Source organism: Balaenoptera physalus (assembly GCF_965194825.1).
Source record: "Balaenoptera physalus genome assembly, chromosome: 16".
NCBI lineage: Eukaryota > Metazoa > Chordata > Mammalia > Artiodactyla > Balaenopteridae > Balaenoptera > Balaenoptera physalus.
Window position 1 is genome coordinate 2800250 of NC_138898.1, and position 26049 is coordinate 2826298.

The 26049-nt window shown below is 42.0% G+C and overlaps 1 protein-coding gene across 3 annotated transcripts in view; it reads right to left on the reverse strand.

The window, feature by feature from the left end:
* Positions 1-8306: 8306 nt before the first annotated feature.
* LOC309644550 (uncharacterized protein) overlaps positions 8307-26049 on the reverse strand; it is a 73997-nt gene continuing 56254 nt past the window's right edge. For all 3 annotated transcript variants that reach the window (XM_082428342.1, XM_082428344.1, XM_082428343.1), the window contains 2 exons: positions 23339-23525; positions 8307-21305 (listed from right to left, as the gene is read on the reverse strand). In XM_082428342.1, coding sequence (XP_082284468.1) covers positions 20713-21305; positions 23339-23525 — 780 coding nt within the window. In that variant the 3' untranslated portion in view covers positions 8307-20712. The remainder of the gene's footprint in view (positions 21306-23338; positions 23526-26049) is intronic.

The following is a 26049-nucleotide window of genomic DNA, read 5'->3' on the forward strand; positions in this document are numbered from 1 at the left end:
TTTCCTTTTTAATTTTTTTAAACAGAAATATATTGCTTTTCAAATAAATCTAAAGTCTCTCTCTCTCTCCCTCTCTCATTACAAGAGGATCTAATAGGATTCCATATCAGCATCTTCCAGCACATTCCACAACCTGAATTTGTCCTGGAAACATGATGGAAACTGACCTAAGATATTTGTGTTCTGCTCTGCTTTCTTGTGATGCACACTTGACTTACTTGGTCTTGTCTAAGACCTGTTCTTGATGGAGCTATTTGCCTAAAAGGATATTTAAGTCAAATACTAGGTTGTTTTTCCATCTCTTTCATTTTTAAAACATTTTTGCTATTATGAATATGACACATACAGAAAAGAGTAAAATTTTAAAATATACATCTTAATGATTGGTCACAATATGCACACCCAGGACACCACTATCCAGACCAAAGAATGGAATATTGCTTCACTGCAGAAGCCCCTTCCTGCCCCACCAAATCGCTTTCTCCCCACTCGCAGGAAGTAATTGGCTTTCCCATCTTTTATGAGAATCCCTTTCTTCCTTTTCTTTATAGTTTAAGCACACAAATATACAACTGTATCTATTACAGTTTCGTTTTTAAAATATTAGATACAAGCGTAGCATAGTTCATACTCTTTTGAGTCTGGCTTCTTCTACTTGATGAACAACTTCAGAACTTCCCTTAGTGCTGGCTTGGTGACGATGGGATCGCACAGTTTACGTTAGCTTGAAGATGCCTTTATTGCATCAGTATCACTACAGGTTATTATTTTGCTGGGTATAGAATTCTAGCCTGGAAGTTATTTTCTGTTAGTTCTTTAACACTTTTTATCTCACTGTCTTCTGACTTCTGTTTCTACTGTTGAGAGTTGTCAGTTTCAGTTAACTTGGGTTTTTTTGAAGGAAACTTGCCTCTTTTTTTCTGACTTTAAGAATTTAAAAATTCCCTTCACTTTTAGTTTTCAGAAGTTATACTATAGAGTACCTTAGTGTGTAATTTTGAAAAATTTACTACATTTGGGTTAGTAAAGCTTCTTAGATCTGTCAGTTTTGTGCTTTATTAGCTTTGGAAAGTTCCCACCAATGTAATGTTACTTCGGCCCAGTTTTCTCTCTCCACTCTTCTGGGTTCCAGCTACACATGTGCTAGTCCTCCTCTCAGCATCCTCAGTGTCTCTTCCACCCTATTCTGTTTGTCCCATAATTTGTCAGTTGATGATTAACTATTGACATTGACATCTGATCTATCTCTTACTTCACTATTCTTTCTGCATCCAACCTATGTTAAATTCATTGACTTGTTCTAAAATTTTTATGCATTTTTCTGTAATTTCCAAATGATTCTTCTTTTAATAGTTTGCCGATTCTTTGTAGAAATTCTCAATGGCTTCTACCTCCTTGAACATGATAATCATAGTTTTTGGCAAGTCCAACAACTCTCATTTCTGGATCCCCTGTTAATCTGTTTCTATTACCTGTATCTTCTACTGCTTCTTGTACATGTTGCCTCGCCATCTCAACGTGCTTGGTTATTTTATACAGTGTGCCAATCATTGTACATTTACAATTGTTTGTAAATGACTCAGGTCCTATTTGATTCAATTTATGTTTGGGATCACCTCAATCTAATTTCAAATGACTGAGACAATTAGACCTGGAGAGGCTGTAATGGCCTGTTGGTTTCTAGTTCACTTCAGTGATCGTAGACGAAAAGCAGCTCTTAATTTTAGCTGAATTTCCTTTATCTTATCCCACTAACTCTTCACTACCTTGTTAGCTTTCTGCCGTCTTCTTGGAGAATTTTTAATGTGTTGTATGCTTTTTCTAGCTGTCCTCAGTTTGAGGGTTGGCCTTTATTTAATCTTCCATTTAAAAAATGTTCCTTTATTCATCAAATAAATATCTGTTGAGTCCTACTATGTGCCAGGCACTACATCAGATTCTGGCTCCCCAGTGGTGAGCCAGAGAGAGAAAGAGAAGTCTTGCCATGTGAAATCAGTTGTCCAGTGTCCAAGGTTAATTACTGACCTTTGTCCCCATAGCACCTCCTAAGAGGAGATTTGAAACGAATCCAGAAAACACCATTGTGCCCCACTGATCTGTCACCATGAGCAGAGTCTTAGAAGGGTGCTGGGGTATCTTGCTGCAGATGCACAGACAAGAGTCCTGTTCATCAGATCTCAAGTGTGTGGCAGGGAAAGTGAAATACATCTTCTTATCCCCTCCTCTGGCAACACTGCACACCGACCACAATAACCACAGTTTGTCCAATCCCGACTAGTCCTACTTACGGTCTAATTGTGGGGAGAGGAGAGAAAGGGAGAAGTTGAAAGAACTTATTGAAGAACTATTTAAAATTTAAACACTGCTGATAGTCATAAAAGCCCCGTGGCGTTCTAAAGCAACATTGCTCCCTTAGAACTTTATTCCCACGTGTTTACACTATCTCTTCAAAGGCCCATTAGATCTAAACTCTTTGATGTACGACCAGCTACTTCAGTGGTAACTTTTTGTTAGCTCAAATCTATATCCAGTGGGGAAAAGGACAAATTGGCTCTTTTATCACTTTCCGTATCAACTCACAATGAATGGGGACATTTCCCTCCGCTTAAAAGCTACATGATGAGTTTATGAGCAGGACAAAGTGAATAAATTCAGCCCACGAGCTTGATTAGAAAACAAAGTCAGTGCTGCAGGAGCCAGAGCTGTCCACACAAGTCTCTTCAAGCTGAGTTTTTCTGACGTGCTCGCTCCCTGGGATCTGCGAGCACGGCCTGGTGAGAAGCCACTAAGCATCCACTGCTCCTCGGCCAGCAGGGAGGGCGTCTGGTGGAGGGTCCATGGTCCTGCGATGCTGCAGACATGCTGCCGAACAGAGTTTGAAAAAGCGTTCTTTTGCCATGTCTAGGAGGTGATCGTTACTGGACATATTTTTATGATGTGCAACTGAATGACCAGATCTCCAACCCACTTTATTTTCTCTTGGGCTAAACTACATGCTCACGTAGATGCTGCCCATGCCTTCTGTCGGGGGTCAGTGCTCTCCGAGCAGGTGGCACAGATAGGCCAGCAGATGTGCACTCAGGGAAATTCAGTTACCCAGCGAGAGCTGGCACCTCATCTCCTGGCCCTTCTTTGAAAAAAAAGTAGCATCCCTCTGAGACCGACTTTATCCACTGAAGAAGATTTGGAAGGGAAGAAATACAGTTCAAAAATTGGCAATAAAATAACCTACATGTCTGGAAGATACATGGGACATTTTGCTTTTTTAAAAAATCCTATTGTGAGAAATCCTTTTGTATTAGTCAGCTCAGGCTGCCCTAAAGCAGAACCACAGATTGGGTGGCTTACACTGCAGGCATTTCTTTCCTTTCATTCTGGAAGCTGGAAGTCCAAGATCAAGGTGTCAGCAGGGTTGGTTTCTTCTGAGGACCATGAGGGTAGGTTCTGCCCCAGGCCTCTCTCCTTGGCTTGCAGATGGCTGTCTTCTCTCTGTGTCTCCACATGGTCTTCCCTCTGGGTCTTTCTGGGTCCTAATCTCCTCCCCTTATGAGGACATCAGTCATAGTGAATAAAAACCCATCACCCCATTTTACCTTAATCACCTCTTTGAAGACCCTGTCTCCAAATACAGTCACATTCTGAGGTCCTGGGGTGAGGGCTTCATCATATGAAGTTGAAGAGGATACAATTCATCCCATAATAACTTCCTAAAATGGCACAAAACCCTAAAATAGACTGATAAATTTGATTGTTTGAAAATAAATTTTTAAAAATTCTACATGATAAAAATCAGCATTACAAAAAGTAAAAAGACAAATGAGAAAACGTGGAACACACTTGCTATTTATGCCACAAAGGGCCATTTTAAAAAAGTGATAGAGGGAGAGAGATGATAGACTGATGGATAGTTTTGGCCAGTTTTTTTTAAAAAAGTCCAGTGGAAAAATGGGCACAAAATACAGGGAGTTCACAGAAAATGAAAGACAAGTGGCTCTTAAGTGTATAAAATTTTGCTCGACATGAAACACAACTTCAAACAACCTTGAAATGACATTTTTTTAGTGATCACGTTGGCAACTTGACCAGAATTTGTGGATTAGATTCTTTCATACATTACCAGTGGAAGCACAAATTGATACGACCTCTATGTTGAACATTTGGCAAATCTATCAAAATTACAATTATACAAAACCTTTGACTTAGATTTCTTACTCCTAGAAATGTGTGCTAAAATGGAGTCCCACCTGTGTGAAATGATCTACGCACAAGGTCATCCGTGGCAGTTTCCTGCACTACAGCAAAATATTGAACACGATCTAAACATAAATCAATAGGTCTGCTTCCATGGAAATTTTCACAGCTTTTAAGGGGAATGAGGTAGCCTCATACCTTCTGATATGAACAATCTCCAATGTATATTCTGTGGGAATAGGCAAAGATAAGTCAATGTTTGTGATCAAATGCATTCCCAGTGTCTGCATTTGAATGTTTCTGAGAGCATACGCTGAAAACTGTTAGTCCTGGTTGCCTCTAGGGAAAAGGACACGGTGCCTGGAAGACGGGATAGGGACAGATAGGATGCCATATACTCTTTCCTCTCTTGCATTTTAAACCACGCAGATGCTTCAGTAAAGACATTTGCAGCAAATATGACAAAATGTTAATATCTGTTCAGAGGTGGGTGCATGGATGATCTGTTCTATTATCTTCTGTACTTTCATGCTTATTTGAAACGTTTCATAATTAAAATTTAAAAATAAAATATCACATCTTTTGCCTACTAAGTTCTTTTAAAAAGATTCCCACACACATACACCTAAATTTGTTCATATTTTTAACTGCCACATCTGTTTTATTCAGCACTTTCAGGGATGCAGGAGTAACACACACAACCCAATGGGCTTTAGCCAAACAGGGAGTTTACTGGCTCCCATTTCTGGAAAGCCCTGGGTGTCGCCTTCAGGCATGGTTGGATCTAGTGACCCAAATGATGTCCCTCTCACGTCTTCCTCCTTCTCTGGCTCTGCTGCATCGTTCTCTGGCAGGACCCCCTCTTGTGGTATAGACGGGCACAGTATCTCCAGGTTGATAGCCTGCTCATTTACTAAACTTTTGATAAAGAGTAAAACTCTTTCCCAGTAGTTCAAAAAAGAAAAAAACGTACTGGGTTCCCTAGGTCACATGACCACCCCTTTCCAGTCACTGCGAGTCTGGCATGGCCAGGTATGAGGTGACATCATCCTTGGTGTTGGGCTTGTGTCTCCTTCTTCCCAAAGCTAAGGATGGTGAGTGGGTGATGGTTGGTTCAGCAAAGGAACACAGAGGTCCCCTTACCCTCAAAAGGGAAAAGGGATGCGGGGGACAGGCCACAGTGGCAAATGTCCATTAAAAAATCTCTAGTCCCAGCCACTTCCCTGAGCACGAGGGCATAAGGATTAAAAACATACCATTGGCAGGTATCTGCATGTTAAACTCTGGTGTATTATGCCTACAGCTTAAGAGGGGTTGGGTGTTCCAGGCTTTCCGCTTTCCAGGAACCAGTCGACATTTACACATTGTTTTGGAGGCTGTTGTATTTAATTTGTCTCCTTTGTTCTAAACCCCCTCCCCCAACTCTTCGCTGCATGTTTATATAATGATTTTTCTGATACTATGTCAGATAGCTTTCAGAATGTCTTCCATTGTGGAATATTTGATTGCATTCTTGTTGGGACATTTAATCCTTTATCCCTGGATTCCCTACATTACGGTTAGCTGTAAAGTATTGATTAACTTTAGATTAAATGTTTTTTCAACAAGAACACTTCATGGGTGATGCTGTTTACTTTTTTTTTTTTTTTTTCAAGATTTTTTGATGTGGACCATTCTTGAAGTCTTTATTGAATTTGTTACAATATTGCTTCTGTTTTACGTTTTGGTTTTTTGGCTGCGGTTTTTTGGCCGCGAGGCATGTGGGATCTTAGCTCCCTGACCAGGGATCAAACCCGCACCCCCTGCATTGGAAGGCGAAGACTTAACTACTGGACCACCACGGAAGTCCCTACTTCTTACTGATTTTCTTTAGGAAGCATAGAATAGAGGCCTATCCTACCAATAGTCATGATAAATTTTACCACTTGGTTAAGCTTGTGACCTCAAGATTTATCCATGTGAATGTATATTTCTTTTTCACAAATAACAAGGAAAGTTTCGACATGTACTTTGGAATCGAGCAAATCCTTTCTCTGATAAGCTTCTTCCTAATGATCATAGCCGTCCTGACACTCCTGGGTGGACGATGTGACCGGGGACTGCAAAGGCACCATTTCCTAATTCTACCATTCCTTCCGCATCTATCTCCTGCCAGTTTTCTGTAAAGAGTCGTTTTTCTTATTAACTGAGGATAAACTGGTTCTGGGTAAATGCTTAATGCTTTCCCATTAGGTACCAATTTTCAAGGTAAGAAGTGGTTGTAGTTGTCACTTTCAGTAGTGGCATGTTTTTTTCTTTTATCATGTCACGATTTGGGTTCCCCACAATCTAATGCTGAGATGGATTTTGGGGTGCAGGATGCTCATTAGAGATCAGCCCCTGTGAAGGGAAGGGGGGCGGGATTGGGCAGAAGAAGAGATTAAACCACAGCACAGCCTGATGAAGCCTTGGCCAACGTCGAGGGGACTCTGGGACCAGCCCAGCCCTTCAGAATAGGGAACTGCCCAACCCACCCCAGCTGGATTGAAATGGCTGGACCTATACAGCCCCGCCTCGCTCAGCCCTCCTGCCCCCCACAGAGCATAACCTTGAGCCAGGCGGCTCCCTGAACTTGAGGCAGTCCTCGAGGAGCTGACAGCTGAGTGCCTGCCCTCTGCCGACTGCCGTCCCTGCAATGGGCTCTCAAACCCTTTTCTGAAAAGGAAGCCGGCGAGAGCCTCTCCTTCCTCATGTGCCACCCTCTCTGTTTGGGTTTTTTATTTTGAGTTTGTTCTGCTTTGTTTTGTATTTTAATAACATGAGGGACTCATGTATTTTATATTCTATATTTTACAATAAAAATGTGTTTGGGGGAATGCTCAAATAATCCCACATTTAACCACTGGAACTGCCTTTGACACATGGTAATATGTCTTTGAACCCTACTTCCTTCTAATGGAAGTGATTAGATCTGCGCTTGTGTGCTATTGCCCCAAGATATTATTGCTTCTAAACACTCTCACTGGAGAGAGCTAGGATGTGTGCGTGTGTTAAATCATGAGTTTTTATTACCATTTTCTATTCCAATTTAGCATGACAGAATTTATTTTCTTGTTTTTTATTTTATATTTTTATATATTTGTATACATTTGTACTAATAATATTAAGTTATTTATTCTAAAAGGTTCATTAAATGGTGTCAAAATTATGATATAAAAATTATTATAAAAAAAACACTGAGTGAATTTGAAGATTTCTCTGTAGTTCTTTTTATCCTTAGAATTATCATCACCAAGGATTTAGATTCAGGTTGCTGTTTTCAGAGATTACAAGGAATAATTTTTCTCTGTGTTATGTTACCACTTTGATATAAAATTAGGTTCATTTGTTTCAGCTTGTTTTCAGCTTGTAGGTTGACTTTTTCCCCCTTTGTGATTTACTTTTTTTGACTCTGTAAAGCATCTGCAGGCTTCAAATCACTCAGAATTCTTATTTTGACATTTTCCCCATTGAGATTCCTTTCTTCTTCCGTAGTTTCTGGGCATCTAAAACTGGCATATTTACAAATGTCTTATCTGGGTACTTGGCACTCTGATGTAGACAGGGAATAGAAAAGCATTTCCCCAAATGTGAATTATCAAACACCACATTCATGAGATGCTTCCTGAGAAACAAGTTTTAGAAACTCTGTGACTGCCCTGCCAGCCACACACACACAGATTCACTGGACACAATAGCAAATGAAAGGAGGTAAGAGTGCCTTCAGTAAGGAAGGGTGTTAAATTTCCCTAAATATGAAGTACTATGGAATGTTTGATCTTGGAATGGGTTTTGCATTACATATATTAACAGTCTATGGGATTAGTGCTCCGAGGTGTGTATATATATATATATATATATATATATATATATATATATATATATATTTTTTTTTTTTTTCCAAACTTAAATGCAACTTGTTCTAAGCAAAAATTAGAAATGTCAAGCCTTCTCATGACACCTTTATTATGACTCATAGGCCTTAAAGTAAGGAAAAAGCCAAAGTCATTATCTGTGTGTCTCTAAGAAAAGAGCTAATGCTTCACAGGCATATACTTGGAATATAAGCTTCTTCAGAGAAAGGATTTTTTGCTGCCTCTGCTGGAACAAAGAACTCGACTCCATATGGCACAACTTAGGCACCAGATGATGTTTGGTGTATGAAAGAATGAAGGGGCATTTGATGGGCATTTGTTTTCTTTGGGAACTAGAGCCTTCACATATGCTGACTAGGTAAAGATATCCTACACTTTTATTTTGTCACCTAAGTTTTTAAAAATACATAACTAAAAATATGCAAATAAGAGTCTTAATGATCATCTAAGATCTGGAAAATTACATAGGGAATTTCATAATGAATATCAAGCAAATTATTTTAACTTCTGATGTTCAAAACATACATATATAGTCTAATGAAATCTAGAAAAGAATAATGTAAAAAAGTATAGAAGCACATTTTAGATTATGGTATTATTTACCAAAACATATCCCAGGGAAAGCAAGATTCAGGTAGTGTTAACAAGTATCCACAAACGTCTTTATCCTTAAATAAGTTTAGGAATCTTTTTGTTGGACAGATTTGAACTAGTTTCTTTCCTGTAGAACTCTAAAATTAATTCATTATTGAATAAGTGCTCAACAGACTAATATCTAGTGTGAGTCTCTAATAGGGAATGGATAGTTTGTGTCATTCCCAAGTGTTTTATTTTTCCAGGTCAGTCATTTTACAGGACTCATGTTCCATTCGGCTCACTTTAGGAAATGTTTACAGAGCTAAACCACAGGGTCCAAAACACTGATAAAGTGGCAGACAGCTGACCGGATTTAGGTTATGACACAGATGTTGCGGATTCCTATCTGACTAGGAATTTAAAATAATTATAACTAGTAAGTCAAGGAAATCTGCAGATAAAATAGACAGCATGCAAGAATAGATGGGTAATGTAAGCAGAGAGATGGAAACTCTGAGAAAACCTCGAAAGAAAATGATAGAACTCAAAAATACCAAAACAGAAATAAAGAATGCCTTTGATGGGCTCAGAAGCAGACTGGAAAAGTGGAGGAACGAGTCAGTGAGCTTGAAGACATGTCAGAAGAAAACTTCCCAGACTGAAATGGAATGAGAGAAAAAGAACAGAAACCATAGGAACACCACCAAGAATGGAACATGTAAGATTGCTGGGATAATTTCAAAAGGTGTAAAATGTGAATATTTGGAAAACCAGAAAGAGAAGAAAGAGAGAACTGATCAAAAGAAATTTTGAAGTACTAATTATTGAGAAATTTCCAAAATTAAAGACAGACACCAAAACACAGATCCATAAAGCTCAGATAATGCCAAGCATAATAATAACCAATAAATCTACACCTATGCATAACATATTCAAATGGTAGAAAACCAAAGGCAAAGAAAAAAATCAAAAGAAGCTAAGAAAAATGGTGGATTTCTCAACAGAAAGCATGCAAGAAATAAGAATGTAGTGAAATATTTTAAAGGTTGACAGAAAATACCTACCCACCTAGAATTCTATATCCAGCAAAATTATCCTTCAAAAGTAAAGTAGAAATAAAGACTTTCTCAGAAAAACAAAAACTGTAGGAATTCATTGCCAAAGGACCTTCCCTACTTGAAATGGTAAAAGAAACTCTCCAAGAAAAAGAAAATGAAAAAGATCCAAACCTCAGATTACATACAGAATGGGAGCGCTTCAGAGAAAATATAAATGAAAATAAAGTATTATGTTTCTTATTCTAAATTGATCTAACAGATAACTGTGTTTAAATTAAATGTTAAATTAATACTAGTAACAAAAATATTGGGTGATTACAGCGTATGGACAGTGAAATAAATAACAATAGTGTCATGAAGGATGTGAGGGAGAAACTGGGAATCCTGTGATATAAGATACCTGTAGTACAGTGTTATTTGAAGGCGGGTGTAGATTAGTTAAACATGCATATTGTAAATCCTTTAAAATATCTTTGAAAAAAAATTTTAAAAGAAGTATAACCGATAATTTAAGAGATCAGATAAAATATAATCATATAAAATTCTCAATTCAGCCAGAGAAGAAAGAAAAATGGAGGGGATGTAAAGAAATAAAGAACAATGGCAACAAAAGGAAAACACATTGAAATATGGTAGATATGAATCCAAGTCTATCAGTCATTTTAAATGTGAATGGTCTAAATACATTAATTAAAAGGAAAAGGTTATTAGGGGGTATTAAAAAAATAAAAACCAAGACCAGACTACATATTGTCTATAAGATACCTACTTTAGAGAGAAACACTAGGGTATGTTCAAAGTAAAGAGATGGAGAAAGATATGCCTGTTAACACAAATAAAAGACATTTGGAGCAGCTATATTAATGCCAGACAAAGCAGAGTTCAGAGTAGGGAGGTTATTAGGGATAAACAGAACCATTATATAATGATAAAGCAATCAATTCTCCAAGAAGAAACATAGCTGAACCTTGAAAACATTATGCTAAGTGAAAGAAGACAGTTACAATAACCATATGTTGTATGACCCCATTTATATAAAATGTCCAGAGTAGGCAAATCTATAGTGACAGAAGGTACATCAGTGGTTGCCTAGGGCTGGGAGATGTGAGGTTAAAAGAGAACGACTGATATTAGGAACAGGGTTTCTTTCTGAGGTAATGAAAATGTCTGCTATTGATTGTGGTGATGGTTGCACAATTCTGAATACACTAAAAACCATTGAACTGTACGCTATGAATGGGCAAATTGTATGGTATGTGAATTACATCTCAGTAAAATGTTTAAAAATGATAGGGGAAATTGGGTGTGGGACATGGGGAAACTCTGTGTACCATCTTCACGTTTTTTCCATAATTCTAAAATTCTTAGCATAAAAGAAAAACATTTATTTAAAGAAACAAGTCATCCCAGCTCCGATTCCTGGCTCTGTGGTTCTCTTCTGCCTTCCAACTAAATGGCAGTGACAACAGGAAGTTTCCAGAGCTCTGCACTGGCGGAAACTGTCTCCGCCTGATTGGACTTCTTTTCCCAGAGAAGAAGCTTCCTCCTCAGCATTAACTGCTCTGCATTCAGATGGCGGAAACGTCACTGGGTGTCACACTGCATTGGGTCTCTGAGATGGAATAGACACCCGCGGGCAGCCTCCAGAAGTCGGTAGCTGAGTGAACGCAAAACTCTATCAACTATGCATCTGCACGAGAATGAAAGAGAGCAAACTGTGCAAAAATACATCATTTGCAAAAAATATTTTTATTTGCACCTAATTTTCCAATTATGCATGTGCTTGGAATCACACGGCATTTGCTACTTACAAATTGCTTCCTCTTGTTCACAGCCCTACAGTACATCAATGAAAAGTGTACCAAAACATAATTCTATTGTATTTAAGCTAAAAAAATCAAAAGGAAGACCTAATGTATATATATATCTTTCAGCTGGAAATTTTAATTTAATCGATTTCTCCAAGCCGAGCAAACGATGCATGAACACGTGTCTAGATTCAATGTTCAAATTCTTCAATAAAAAGGGAGGGGATGTGGGGAGGCTGTTCCAGATGAGTCCTACCAGAAGTGAAGAATTACGGATTCTGCCTAATATTACCAGGGATTTTCTCCCACTTTCTATCAAATTGCCAGACCTTATCAAATGGCAGGATAATTAAGCCAGCCCAAGGGAATCCTATGCGCATTGCTGGAAACGCCCTTCGTAAAGTCCAGACACAACTGTCAGCAGTTCTGGGGCCCAGACCGTTCCACTCGCTTTCCTTGGCAAACGCTAATCAATGACCCAGTCACAGTGGATCGAAGGCAGCCGTGATGAAATGCCACCTTATGAAGTAATTGGCTTCATGGATCTGCCCAAATGAGTCATAAAACTATTCATCAATATCCTCCATTGTGCAGTCCTGGGCTGACATGGTTAACTCGAGGGATACTCCGATCAGAAAAGCTTACTGTATGATTGCTTTGGCAACCCATTCAGCACCTTCACCTTCCAGGAGAAGAGGGTGGGAAAGAAACAAATACCATTGTCATCCCTAAACCGGAGCTCAAGGCACTAGTTTCTATGCCAACAGAGGTGCAGAATCTAAATACGCTTACAACAAGAAGAGAGGTGTCATTGTTTTCTATTTTGAAATTCGTATCTCTCCCAGCCTCTATTTAGTGTTGGCCATAAAAACCCAAGTGCATTTAGAAAAAGCAGTCCTATATGTGCCCCTCTTCTGCTGATGCCATTTTTCTGGAAGGTAATGTTGTCTGTGAGAGAAATTTCACTTGCCCATGTTCCTGAGCTATGAAATCTTCCTTAAGTATATTCTGAATGAAGCAGGGGTATAACTGTGAGGGCAAAGGTGTAGGTGTCACCCAAAATCCTGATGGTTGATGATTAGCCCTCGGAGACGCAAAAGCAATTGCCCAAACTCCACAGAGATCGTCCTTCTTTCCACTTGCTACCACAGACAAGCAGGTATTGTTTTTGAGGATTTTAAAGTGAGATCTAGTTGTCAATAGATTTTGCTTCAGAGGAAGATTACTTGAATTGGCACATCTTCGATATTTTAAAACACATGTAAATTCCACAGTCTACGACGCATATAGACAACTTAAATTTAACTCTGGAGTTGAAACACAGTCAGGTAGAGTCTGACTCTACACAGGTAGATCACTCCATTCATTTACTCTTCACTAATTCATTCCTTTAGTCAATGCCATGAGGCCAAAGAGAGTGGAAAACTAATACTTCTTGGTGAGGCTGGAGGGTGACATCTGGGGAAAGTTTATGGAAAATTGGTATTTGGTTTGGGCCCTGAGGATGTTTGGAAATTCAGTGACTGGTGATGGAGAGAGGGAAGTGCAGGGAATGAGGGAAGTCTGGGCACAAACATACTTAGGACAGACATATTGGGAGAGATCAGAAGTGGAGACAGTACCTTCTCAAGGGCTGTGGATGAGACCAAGGATGGACCCATGTGAGGAAGTCTTGCCCCCTTGTAGGTAGTGGACCTTAACTTGACGGCAGAGGGGACTTTGCGTGGACCGGCGCTCCCATGAGGCCAAGGGAAACTCTCCAGAGTCAGCGGCAGCAGCTGTGAGCGCCCCACACTCACAGCCGCTGCCGGAGAGGTACGTCGCTGGGGAAGGGGCTCTGGGCAGGGCCGCCACTGCATCCTCTATGACAGCTGTTTCCAAACTTCAGTGAGCATCAGAACCTCCGGGAGGGCTTCTGAGAACAGTGTGCTGGGCCCACGTCCAGAATTTCCCCCTCAGTAGCTGTGGGGTGGAGCCCAGGACCTCGCCTTTCTAACAAGCCTCCAGGAGGTGCTGGTGCTACAGGGATCACATGGAAGCCCACGGATCTGCAACAGGAATCCACTGAGGACACGCCTGGATCTTGTACAAAACCTAGATTAATGTTTGTGCATGTGGCTCCAGTCAGCCTGAAACACCCGCCGACCACCCTCTTAACCAAGTTTACAGTTATCCCTTGGGTATCAGCTTAAGTGTCACGTTCTTCTCGGAAGCCTGTGCAGACTTGACTGTAGAAAATTCCTCTTTGTGCACCTCAGAGCACTGTGAACCTCACTCTCTAGGGCTAATTGCAACTGTGATTGAATATTTACTTCTGCATTTTTGGTAAAGTCTCACTCCCCCTGGGGCTGTTAGTGACACAAGGATGGGCTTGGTGACACTGTAGTTCACCATCACATACCCAGGAGTGTGGAGACCTGGTTAGGAGCCCGGGATCTGGCTGGAGCCAGACTGCTTGGACTGGTCCACACCCGGCACCACCACCGCCACATACTTGGAGGAAATTATTCCAACTTGCAGTGTTTCATTTTATTCCAAATTATTTCATTATTTCAAATAAATTCTAATTATGCCCAATTATTTCATTATTTCAAGGTTTCAGTTTTCTCACCTGCAAAATGGAAACAAGGATCTACCTCCTAGGCTTGTTACGGGTATTAAGTGAGTTAACAGCTAGAAATCGCTTAGATAACCACCGCCCGACCCCCGCCCCGGCACACGAGTGGAGTTTGCCGCGCTGTGCCTGGTATGCAGTGAGCACTTATTACGTGTTTGTTGATCCGTGAATGAACAGTACCCATTCAAACGCTATATTCCAAGTAAAATACTGGTCAAACGAGTTTTAAAACTCCTTCCCTGAATCATGCCAATTACACAAAATTTCCCAATTGAAGCTTTGACATTTCTACTCCCTGGGTGCTAAAAATATCAGTTTCTTACTGGCATCCTTACAGGATAATCAGGTTGGAAAACTAACATTAAACTACTAAAAGAGTTCAGTTTAACAAACATGAAGTGAGTATCCAAGTGCTTCGTTGTTGATGAGAGTGAGGAAATGGGGTTCTGTTTTCAGGAGCCCTGTGTGGTCCGATGCTAAGGCCCCTCCCCATTCCGTGCCCCTCCCCCCCACACCCTCTCCTTTCCTGTGGAAATTTACACTTTCCTCCCTCAGAGTCATTCAGATCCTGGGGTAGCACTCAGCCTCCGGCAGAGTGGTGTTCTACCCACTTCTGAAACACCAGCAGCGGGAAGAACCCTCTGGCTCCACCAGGACGCCCAGCATTTAGACAGGTGGCATCCACACCTTGACCTGACACCCGGTTGGTGTGGGTCGCAGGTTTCAGAACCTCCCTCTGGAAGCCCCCAGGCGAGATGAACACGTTGTGTGGCTTGTGGATCTTGGAAGGAATTGCTCATATCTGCTAACATCCTGTTTTAGTGGGATTTAAGCCATTTTTCCATCCTGGCACCTTTTCTGCCCACGTCCATGTGTCCACCTTGAAGAGTGGCCATGAGGACTGGGCGGGGGGCACTGCACGTGGGGTCAGTGCTGGGCAGGTGTCCCTGGTTCTAGAAGCCGGCCTCATATCAAAGTCCCTCAGGGTCATGTTGGCCTTCGTGTGGACCCTTTCACAAATTTGCATCACCTTTGCTTCAAGGTTACCCTCAAAGGTTTTCACGGTTGCTTGTCCTGTGCATATGTGGTTTTGCCATGCTGGCTTTTATAATTCTACATCTACATTACTAAGTCTCCTTGTTAAAGCCATCCAGCAATTCAGACTGTAGGCTTCAGGAGGTTTTTCTTTTGCTCACGATCTGTCAATGGAGGTCCTCACTGCTCTTCCTGGCTTCGGATCACCCGTGGGTAACAACACGCAACAAGGCGGGAGCTGGATTAGTGCCCTATGGCTGCCATAACAAATAATCAAAACCTGGTGGCTTCAAACAAAAGAAACAGGAACGTAGTCTCTCACTGTTCTGGAGGGCAGAGGTCCGAAGGGCAGCTCTCAGCAGGTCTGTGCTCCTTCTGAAGGATCTAGAGAAGAATCCCTTCTTACCACTCCCAGCTGCTAGGGGGTCTGGGTGTTCCCTGGTCTGTGGCCATATCACTCCAGTCTCTGCTTCTGTCTTCATGTGGCCTCCTCCTCCTCTTTTTCTCCCCTGTGTCCACGTCTTCTCCTCTTTTGTCTTCTCTAAGGACATTTATCACTGGATTGCGGGCCCACTCAGGATAATCCAGGATGATCTCACCTCGAGAGCATTAACTGAATTACTTCTGCAAAGACCCCTTTTCCAAATAAGGCAATACTCACCGGTCCCAGGGGTTACCCTGTGGATGTATCTTTTGGGGGCCATCATTCAACCATGTGTAAGTCCCAAGACAAGATCAGCATTCTTATCTCATCAGAGTACACGCTGGTAGAGTTAGGTGATAACGCTCAGATTTCAATGAGATTTCATTTTTCCTGGAAATGTCTTAATTCCCCTTTGATCATTTTCTCAGTTGGCCTGTAGTCACAGGTTGTGATAATACAGAAATGGAATAATATTTTTTAAAAAAAGATCCTGCCAAAATGCACATAAAAATGAGTAATGCTGGCCTAAAAGATGTTAGCTTGGAATGTTTTCCAACTATTCCAAGTCGTTTTTATCCTTAGAACCATTTTACAAATAACTTTAGACAAATCAGAGTTATTATTTTAGAGCACATCTTTTATTCAACTGTCCAGACTCTGAGCTTCTTTCTGCATACCTAACTTCACTGTGTCTCTTATGTATCTCCTGGAATTGGACGTTAAATAAAATTAACACACTGTTTGCAAAATATTGCCACAATAAGCCTCCTGCTACCAAATGATCAAGGCTAAGGAATCACTAAGAACTTTTACGATCACTGGAAGGCTATCTGGTATTGAGACAAGAGTTGCTGAGAGCGACCATCTTTTCTTTTAGATCTTTTGACTTGACTTTAGCTGTGCTTTCTAAGGATATTTTAATAGGCTTCGTTGGTGGTTTATTTTTTTCCTTTGTACACGTTTGAAGATCCTGCCTGAAAATCTGAGTCTGCAATGTATTCACCATCTGCTCGGCTTGGAGGGTGTAAATTTCATCTTGAGCTTCGAGCGGACACCTGCCTCCCTTTAAGCTGCTGGTCAGTTCTAGTGTTGGACGGACATTTGCAGAAACACACGCAAACATTCTTAGCAGAAGCAGCCCTGCGTAAGGGCCACAGACTCGATCCTGCGTAAAGGTGAGCCCGCCCACTAGGGCTGCGGTGGGCACCACCTGGAGCGATGGACCCCAGTTCCCCCACAAACCTGGTGCTGGTCGTGCCTGGTAAAGGAAAACCAACAGCCAAAATAAGAGTAGGAATAAGTCCCAGGAAACCTCACTGTATGCCTACCGAAACATCATAACCTCTTTGAAAAGACAGAAATTTTCAGATTGGATCAATCATCCCCACCCCACAATCAACTTCCTAACACAAAAGAATCAAAAGGAAAGGATGGAATTATTTATAGCATTGACAAGAAATATGTTCTCTTACTTTTGAGCACAGATACAGAATCCTAGATCAAATGTCAGCAAACTGAATGCCCGTATGTATGTGCACGGACACACACACTTATGCACACACTTGTACACACTATTAAATCATAAGACACGTGTTCATTTACCATTTAATATAAAGAAACCTGTGAATGCAATTCAACTTACTAACACATTTCTAAAGAACAGTCATATCAATAGATACACAAAATTAGGTAATATAATTCAACATCCAAAGATGATTTTTTAAAAAGCAAGCAAATTAGGAATAAAAGGGACTATCCTTAACATGATAAAACCACAAGCAAATATCAGACTGTTTTGAAATGATTACAGTCAATGTCAAGGAAAAATTCCCTGCTTATTATTTATTATGTAAAAATAAAAACCCATGAAGGATTAGTTCAGGGTCAAACAAACTGGCCACTGGAACAAAATAGGGAGCCCAGAAAGAACCCAGACATATGGGGCCCTGGAATGAGACGGGGTGCCCTATAAGTCAGAGAGAAGGGATGGGCATTCTACAAATGGCGCCAGCATCTTCGCCTACCTGGTTGAAATGTGGACCATTATATCCTTACTTTCATCATACCCAAACGTAAATTCAAAGTTGACTGTAAACTTAAATATGAAAAAGTGAAACCATTTCTTTTTTTTTAAATTTATTTTATTTATTTATTTATTTTTGGCTGTGTTGGGTCTTCGTTGCTGCGCGTGGGCTTTCTCTAGTTGAGGCGAGCGGGGGCTACTCTTTGTTGCGGTGCGCGGGCTTCTCATTGCGGTGGCTTCTCTTGTTGTGGAGCACGGGCTCTAGGTGCACGGGCTTCAGTAGTTGTGGCTCGTGGGCTCTAGAGTGCAGGCTCAGTAGTTGTGGTGCATGGGCTTAGTTGCTCTGTGGCATGTGGGATCTTCCCAGAACAGGGCTTGAACCCGTGTCCCCTGCATTGGCAGGCGGATTCTTAACCACTGCGCCACCAGGGAAGTCCCTGAAACCATTTCAAACAAAGCAAAACGAACCCCGTAAGGTAAGTTATAACAGACTATTTTATAATTTTGAATGGAGACAAATTTCTTGATTTGGACTAAAAAGGCACAGACCACACTCAAAACAAGTGATAGCACATTTAAATTTAAAGTATCTGTAAAATACAAGATACCTTAAACAAAACAAAGACAGCCGCACTCTGGGGTTATGCACTGACAGCGCACATAACTGATGGGAGAGGAATACTCGGGTATGCGGAGCAAGGTCCTACAGAATCATAAGAACAAAACAAACCACTGATGGAAAACAGATAATTTACAGAAGAGGAAACTCAGATGAGCAGTAGACATGGAACACGAAGCTCAGACTCACCAGTAACTAAGAAAGTGCAAATTAAAACCACAGAGATGCCCTTTCTCACTCATCCATCAGAAGTAGAACCTCTGGCCATGGCTGGTGGGGGTGTGGCTGGAGGCGGAGAACAGCCTGGTGAAATCTGGTAAAAGATGCTCGTACCTCAATGTATTTATTCCATAAATTCCACTCCTAGGCATACAGCTAGAACAGTGCTTTTTCCTAAACTCAAGAAGACATATGTACCTTCAGGCATTGCTTGTAATGACGATAAAGTGGAAACAATTTAATAGTCCATGAGTAGGGAGATAAATAAATAATGATTTATTCACACAATAGAAGAGAACATAGGAGCTAATATGAACTGGAGCTACATATGCCAACATGGATAAATCTCAGAAATTTAACGTTGAGTGAAAAAAAGAGAAAGCTGCCCGATCAAATAAGCAGTATGATAGCATCTGTGTAATATTATAAAATCATATAAAATGTGATGCTATATATTGTTATGAACACTTATGTTTATGGAAAATATATTTAAAAACCACGAATGGATGTGATAGTCCGATTCATGATAGCCAGGACCTCTGGGGAGACAGAGGGGGAGGTAGGATGGAATAATGGTTCCAAACAGGGAACTGAAGTAAAGATCCCGTGTCCTGGGTGGCTGAACACGGTTGTACGGGATCTTACTCAGCACGTGGAGCTGCCCACATGGTCTGAGAGGGAAGGTGGGGTTGAGGCTGGACCCCACATCCCTCCTTCCTGTAGGCTTAGGTAGAGCAAATATTGGGATGTGAGCCTAGAGTCTGAAGGCCCCCTCATCCCTTAGCTCACAGCGTCATATTTGGGCTCTTTCGTTGCTAACACAAAGCCACTCAAGGCAGAGGGGCCCACACTGTCACCGCTAACCCAACAGCCGCTCTCAACCCCCTTCTTGCACACCTTCCATTAGGGAGATCAAAAAAAAAAAAAGCTTTCCCAGCCTTCTGTGCACCTAGAGATCGCTGGAGGATTCAGAGCTGGCCACAGAGGAAAGCTGCTGGGCACGTCTAGGAGAGGCAGGAGGCAGGGAGAAAACATTTCTCCTGCCTTCTTGGCTAAACTCTAGATGTGATTTTGGAGCTTCAGCAGCCATTCTGTGACACTGAAGTGAAGGCCAAGAGAATTAGAGAGACTGCAGGAAGTTCCTCAACTAACCCTGGGGCCCCCTCCTTCCATACATCTTCAGTAAGAGAATTAAACCTCTCTGTTGATTGTTTTCATTATGATAAGCCATCTAATTAATACGTTTTCTTTAGGCAGGGGTCATTTGTCAGACAGTTACCGAGATACCTATGGAATCCAAGTAACACTGAACAACTGGAGACCTCCACTGGGGAGTAAATGTCGGGCACTGTACTAATAATATGTTCTATGCCCATCTCTCTGGTTCTTTTCCCAGCACAAATTCGAGGCACAAAGGAATGGATGGGTCTGGGTTACTTAGTACAATCCTGACCACTGGAGGCTTTGAATCATGGGTGTCAGTTCAAGAGAGAGTTTGGATAGACACTCCAAGAAATGTCCACTGCAGACCTGACTCAGATTTTAATTCTGAGCACTTTGCAAGGCCTCATACACTCCCCATTTCCTTTCCCTCCCTCCAGACTCTCCAGGGACTGATTTTATGATATTCCACAGGAGAGTCAGAGCAGGGATCAACAGCCTGGAGCTGTGCAGCTGATGGCTATTAATTACGAATAAAACAATTATAAAAATATTCGCAGGACATAAGCTAATATTTTACACCGACATACTAAAAGGCTACTCCTAAAATCCACTTTAAACATCAATATTTTTGCTTCCCTTTCATTGTTAAGTACTTTTCCCCCTTATCTTTAACCTCGACATTATTAAAACTGCACCAGGAATCTATTTAAAAAATCTCACTGAGACATTTCTGCAAAAAAAAATAACCTTACCATTTTATAGGTGCTGCAGTCATTTGGCAGGATACAACAATTTTTTTCCTCCCCCAGTAAATTAACATTCTAAAAAATGCTTGTTTAAAGCTCTTTATTCGATTGTCATTTGTAAGTGGGCCAGTGCTTCCAATCACACAGAATGAAGAATGGCTAAATTGCAGACAATTTCCATGCTCAGGTGTCTTGCAAACTGTCTTTCATCTTTATCATGCTTCACATTTCATTTCCAAGCTGAGCTGAAGCCTTCACCGGGTTCAGAACCGTGTCTTAAGAGCTGAGGGTTCAAGAGATTCCACAAGCTAATGAACAGAGTTGAAAAGTGACTGTATGTCACTGCAGGCATAAATCAAACTTTTTTCCAAATGATTTGTGTTCTGCTTGTTCTTTCCTCATATTGCCTCTCAAAAAATAGAAATAGAGCTTGTTGAGTCCTTTTGTCTGCATCAGAAAACCACAAATGATGGCCCTACACTTGTCCATCGTCATGACCCACCGGGTGGGAGTGCCGATGGGGATGATGGTCATGCTGGTGTCACGGCTGCTGCTGCTGCTGCTGACGCTGATGGTGAAGTTCATGACGATGATGCTGATGCTGGTGGTGATGGTGAAGTTCATGACGATGACGACAATGATGCTGATGCTGGTGGGGATGGTGAAGTTCACGGCAATGATGACGATGATGCTGATGGTGAAGTTCATGAGGATGATGCTGATGCCGGTGGTGATGGTGAAGTTCATGACGATGACGACAATGATGCTGATGCTGGTGGGGATGGTGAAGTTCATGACGATAACGACAATGATGCTGATGCTGGTGGGGATGGTGAAGTTCACGGCAATGATGACGATGATGCTGATGGTGAAGTTCATGAGGATGGTAACAATGACGCCGACGCTGACAGTGTTGATAAAACTTGTAGCACCTGCATATTCAGGGCTGAATGTTTTTCTAGGTACCATGCTGGTCACTCTGTTCACATACTTCCTCTAATCCTCACAAGAGCCATATGAAGTATATCCTCCTATTATTACTATTATTATTAGTAGTAGTAATACCTCCATTGAATAGATAAGAAAAGTAGGCTCAGTGAACGGACACACACACAATGTACTACACCTCAGGATGAGGAAGTCACAAATGCTGTCCTTCACCTAGAATGTTTAGAAAGTTATTACCTTTTAGTCCTAAATGTAATATTCCTCCGTTTAGGAAGTGGAGGTTCCTGACTGGGTTAGTTATCTTGCAGAAATCCGGAGGGGAAAGAAGAATCATGCCAGTGTAGAGGTAGTTAGGTGCAGAATGGGCCGTTGTTAAGGAAACAAAAGCATACTTTTAATTTCTCAGAAAAGTGCATGGTTATGGAAGACATGCTAATCATTGCCTTTCTCCCAAATTCAACATTAAATCAACACTTAACAAATGTAGATGGAGCCATTACTCTACCCTAGATCCTTTGAGAGGCATGGTGGGTATCTCTGCTTTAAGCATCAGCCCCTACCAGCATGGAGCTTACTAGTAGAAGAAGCACATGAAAAAAACCACCCGACGCGAACAAGGGCAAATCTAGGGCTGCAGACTCCATCCCAAGCCCGCAGCTGAGTGGCCCAGGGCAGACCCCAGGCCCTGCACCAGCCAAAGTCTGCCTCCCGGATGGAAAACTGGGAAGGTGAGACCAAAGAGGCTTGAAGAGGCTGGTCACAGAGCTTCCCGGCTCGGGCCACTACCCTGGCCAGGCAACGCCACACACATGCAGGACGTTATGGCAGAGGGAGAATTCATGAAGGAAGCAGGGAGGAGCGACCTGGGGCTGTGGGGAGAGGGCAGGGGTGGAGGCAAACTTCCCAGCATTCCTCTAAGACCGTCGGTGGGGCCTGGCTGGAGGCTCTTTCCGATCTTTAGACCACCTTCCTTCCTTCCTTTTTCCTGAACTAGTTAGGGTGGATTTCTGTCTTACCTAGATCAAGAATCTTAGAAAAAACTCTGTTACTGCTGATGTGCTGCATAAAAATTCAGTATATGCATTTTTAAAGTCAAACTCATTTAGTTTTCCTTTTTCCTCAGTGATTCTCCTGACTTTGGCTGAAAAAGGTTCTGCTCTGAAATAAATGCTACGTTAGACACCGGAGAAAAAAAGATGGCTAAGTCCCCCGCTCCTGCAGCCTGCAGGCCGCTTGGCGGAGACAGACGGGCGGGAAGACAAGGAACCGTGGTAGCGTGGAGCTCGCGTGTGAGCCAACGCGGGCAGAGAGGCCCGAGACGCCCGGGCATGTGAGTGATCCCTGCGCAGAAGCCAGGCCCAAACGTCCTGGACAGACAGTCTGATGCCCACTAAACAAACAAAGAGACCACGTGGCACTCCCGAAATATAACAGAAACTCTTTCCAGATCAGTCTTGGGTACCACCACATCAAAAGGAATCATCAAGAACTCACACCAGGAAGTAATTCAGTAAAGTGTGCTTGGCCATCACAACACGGTCACGACTATTCCCCTCGAAACCTCGCTGGTTCCAGGTCTCTGTTTAAACACCATCTTGTCACAGAGGCGTTTCCTGACCAACCTTGAGCATGGCATCCTCTCCACCCACACATTCACGCTCTATCTCTTGGTCCCACTTTATTTTTCTTTTTAGCATCTATCGTGCCTGGGCTGCGTGATTCATTGTTTACAGTTTCTTCCCCTCTCCCAGAATGTAAGCTCCCTGAGAACCTGGCCTCCTTGCACCTGGGCGCTGTGTCCACAGCTCCAAGAACGCTGCCTGGTGCCCAGTGGGCTTTCAACAAACACCCGTTGAGCCAATAAATTAATCCTAAAGAAAATGTGATTGTAAGTCCACCAACGACATACAAATCCCAGCAACAAGAGGAATGCAGCCAGCACATCAACACCACCGATGCAGCAACAAATGTCGTTAAGACACGCCTCAGTCGACATGGTTCACATTTTAAACTTTACCTGGTCCGCAGGATGGCCCCATGAGCAGGTATGAGTGTCCTCGTTTCCAGGTGAGCAAATGAAAGCTCATCAGGTGATGTGACTCGTGACCTCCCACGACCCTGCAGTGCAGTCTGTAGCAGAAACGAGATTTCCTTCCAGGTCTATGTAATTCCAAACTACGAGCTTGTAGCTTTCCCTTCTCCACCTAGGGAGGGAAGATTTTAACAGATTCTCATGGTTTCTGGAATGGTTTCCACGGGCTTAACTGCTTTTGTGTCTCCATCCCTCCCCGTAACACGGCCACAGCGTTCCAGGCGTCCTACAGGTTCTGGGGACACACGCCCCAGGGACCTCTAGAGGACTCCACCCAACTCCCTCCACCAGCATCCGAAACAGCAGCCCCTGGTGAACACCAGACTCCGCCGGAGGTGCTGTTTCCATGGGAAATGGATTTAACAGAGGCATCATTTCATATCTGTGATTTGTTAACAGTGGACTGAATTCTGTGTTAAGATTTGATTGGCTTGACATTTCTGCGATACGGCTCCCAGATCCATCACACAAGACCCAGGAGTTCACTGCTTCTGATCTCTTTGTATATTGGGTTTCTGGAATGTTTCCCAGCAACACACTCCAAAGACCCTAAAGATATAGGAAATGTTATTAAATTCTTTCCCCCTTGATGCTAGCTAGTTAGGTTACTATTTTATCTTATACATATTAAAAAAACCACCTCATGATTTCAAACAGTTTTTGAAAAATGTGATTTCTGAGAAAGGTTTTTGTTTTGCTTTAGTTTTTACCTTGAGGGACACGGGGGTGCTAACGTTCAACCCTGGCTGTCCTCGCATCCATCACGCAGAGGGTAAGGGTCCCTCCACCGCCTCCCATCCTCCTGCCTTGGTCCCCTCCCACCCACTCCCGCTGCCCTTCCCCTGACAGACACACAGCCTCTTGGTGACCCGTAACTTCAGTCTACCAGTCTAAGGAATTTTCCAGGCCTTAATAGTTTCCTACTTCTCACCAGTCAATTAACCTTTTATGGTTAAGGTTTTCTCACCCGATGTTCCACATTTACTTTTCTCCCTGGAGAGCATGTAGGCACAGTGGTACTAATGATACGACCATATGTTCAAAACAAACAGCTTATTAGAAGCATTGTTGCCTGAGAAACATAGGCCAATGTGTTTTTCCACTCAATTATACTTTCCATAAATATAATTTTAACTTGGTTTTCTCCTAGGCTTAAATACAAAATAACCATCTAACTTACCCGATGCATTTCCAGAGTCAAAACGGTAGCCTATATCAATTTTTTATTTGGTTTTCCATATTTTGAGCTGTCACCTGAGGATAGATTCCCTAGGCTAATGAGCATGAAGCTTTACAATCCTTTAAAATACATTGACACACAAATATTATTTGTGGGAATGTAAAATGGTACAGCCACTCTGGAAAATATTTGGTAATTTCTTAGAAAACTGACCATGCAACTACCACACACCCCATCAATTGCACTCTTGGACATTTTCCCCAGAAAAATGAAAATGTATATTCATACAAAATCCTGTGCATGAATGTTCATAACAGTTTTATGTGTAATAGCCAAAAAGTGGAAACAATTGAGATGTCTTTCAGTGAATGAATGAGTGGTCCATCCATATTATGGAATACTGATGTGCACAAGAATTAAGAGGAAGCTTGAGGGTATTATGTACAGTGAAAAGAAGCCAATGCCAAAGATAACAGACTCCATAGTTCCATTTATATAATGTTCTTGAAATGACAGCATTTAGAAATGGAGAAGGGATTAGTGGTTTCTGGGGATGGGAGTGGGGGAGAAGGTTTGAAAGGACAGAGGAGAGAATTCTGTGCTGATGGAAATGTTTTGTATATCGACTGTATCAATGCCTACATTCTGATGGTGAGATTTTTTTTTTTAATTAATTTATTTATTTTTGGCTGTGTTGGGTCTTCATTTCTGTGCGAGGGCTTTCTCTAGTTGTGGCAAGCGGGGGCCACTCTTCATCGCGGTGCGCGGGCCTCTCACTATCACGGCCTCTCTTGTTGCGGAGCACAGGCTCCAGACGCGCAGGCTCAGTAGTTGTGGCTCACGGGCCCAGTTGCTCCGCGGCATGTGGGATCTTCCCAGACCAGGGCTCGAACCCGCGTCCCCTGCACTAGCAGGCAGATTCTCAATCACTGCGCCACCAGGGAAGCCCTGATGGTGAGATTTTACTATAGTTTTGCAAGATGTTACTGAAGGGTAACAGAATATAGCACCCCAAAATATGACACTTTGGCATAAGGATTATTTTGAACCGAAGGCAACTGAGAAGAAGCAGAAACAATAAAAGCTGTCTGTCCTCTTTCTATTTGCCTAAAAGCAAGACATAAATTTGTAAAGATGCTCACCTCCACCAGGAAGGCCAGAGGCAATGACCAGGGACAACTCTAGACCCTTAGCCCAGAGATGGCAGCAGAGGGATGTACATGACCAACATTACTATATAGACCTTTTCTTCCACTAGTTCCTCTATATATTTACCTTCCTATAATTTTCTGCTCCTAGAAACTCAAATTCCTTTTTCCTTTGTCTTGCCACTTCTTTACCAAGTGTATTGTTCTTTTGTTAAGATTCTGTAGAAGCCCAATTTCTAACCACCCTTTCGAGTTACTCACCACCGATTACTCCCCTGTGTACATGCCATGCACAGGTTAATAAGCTT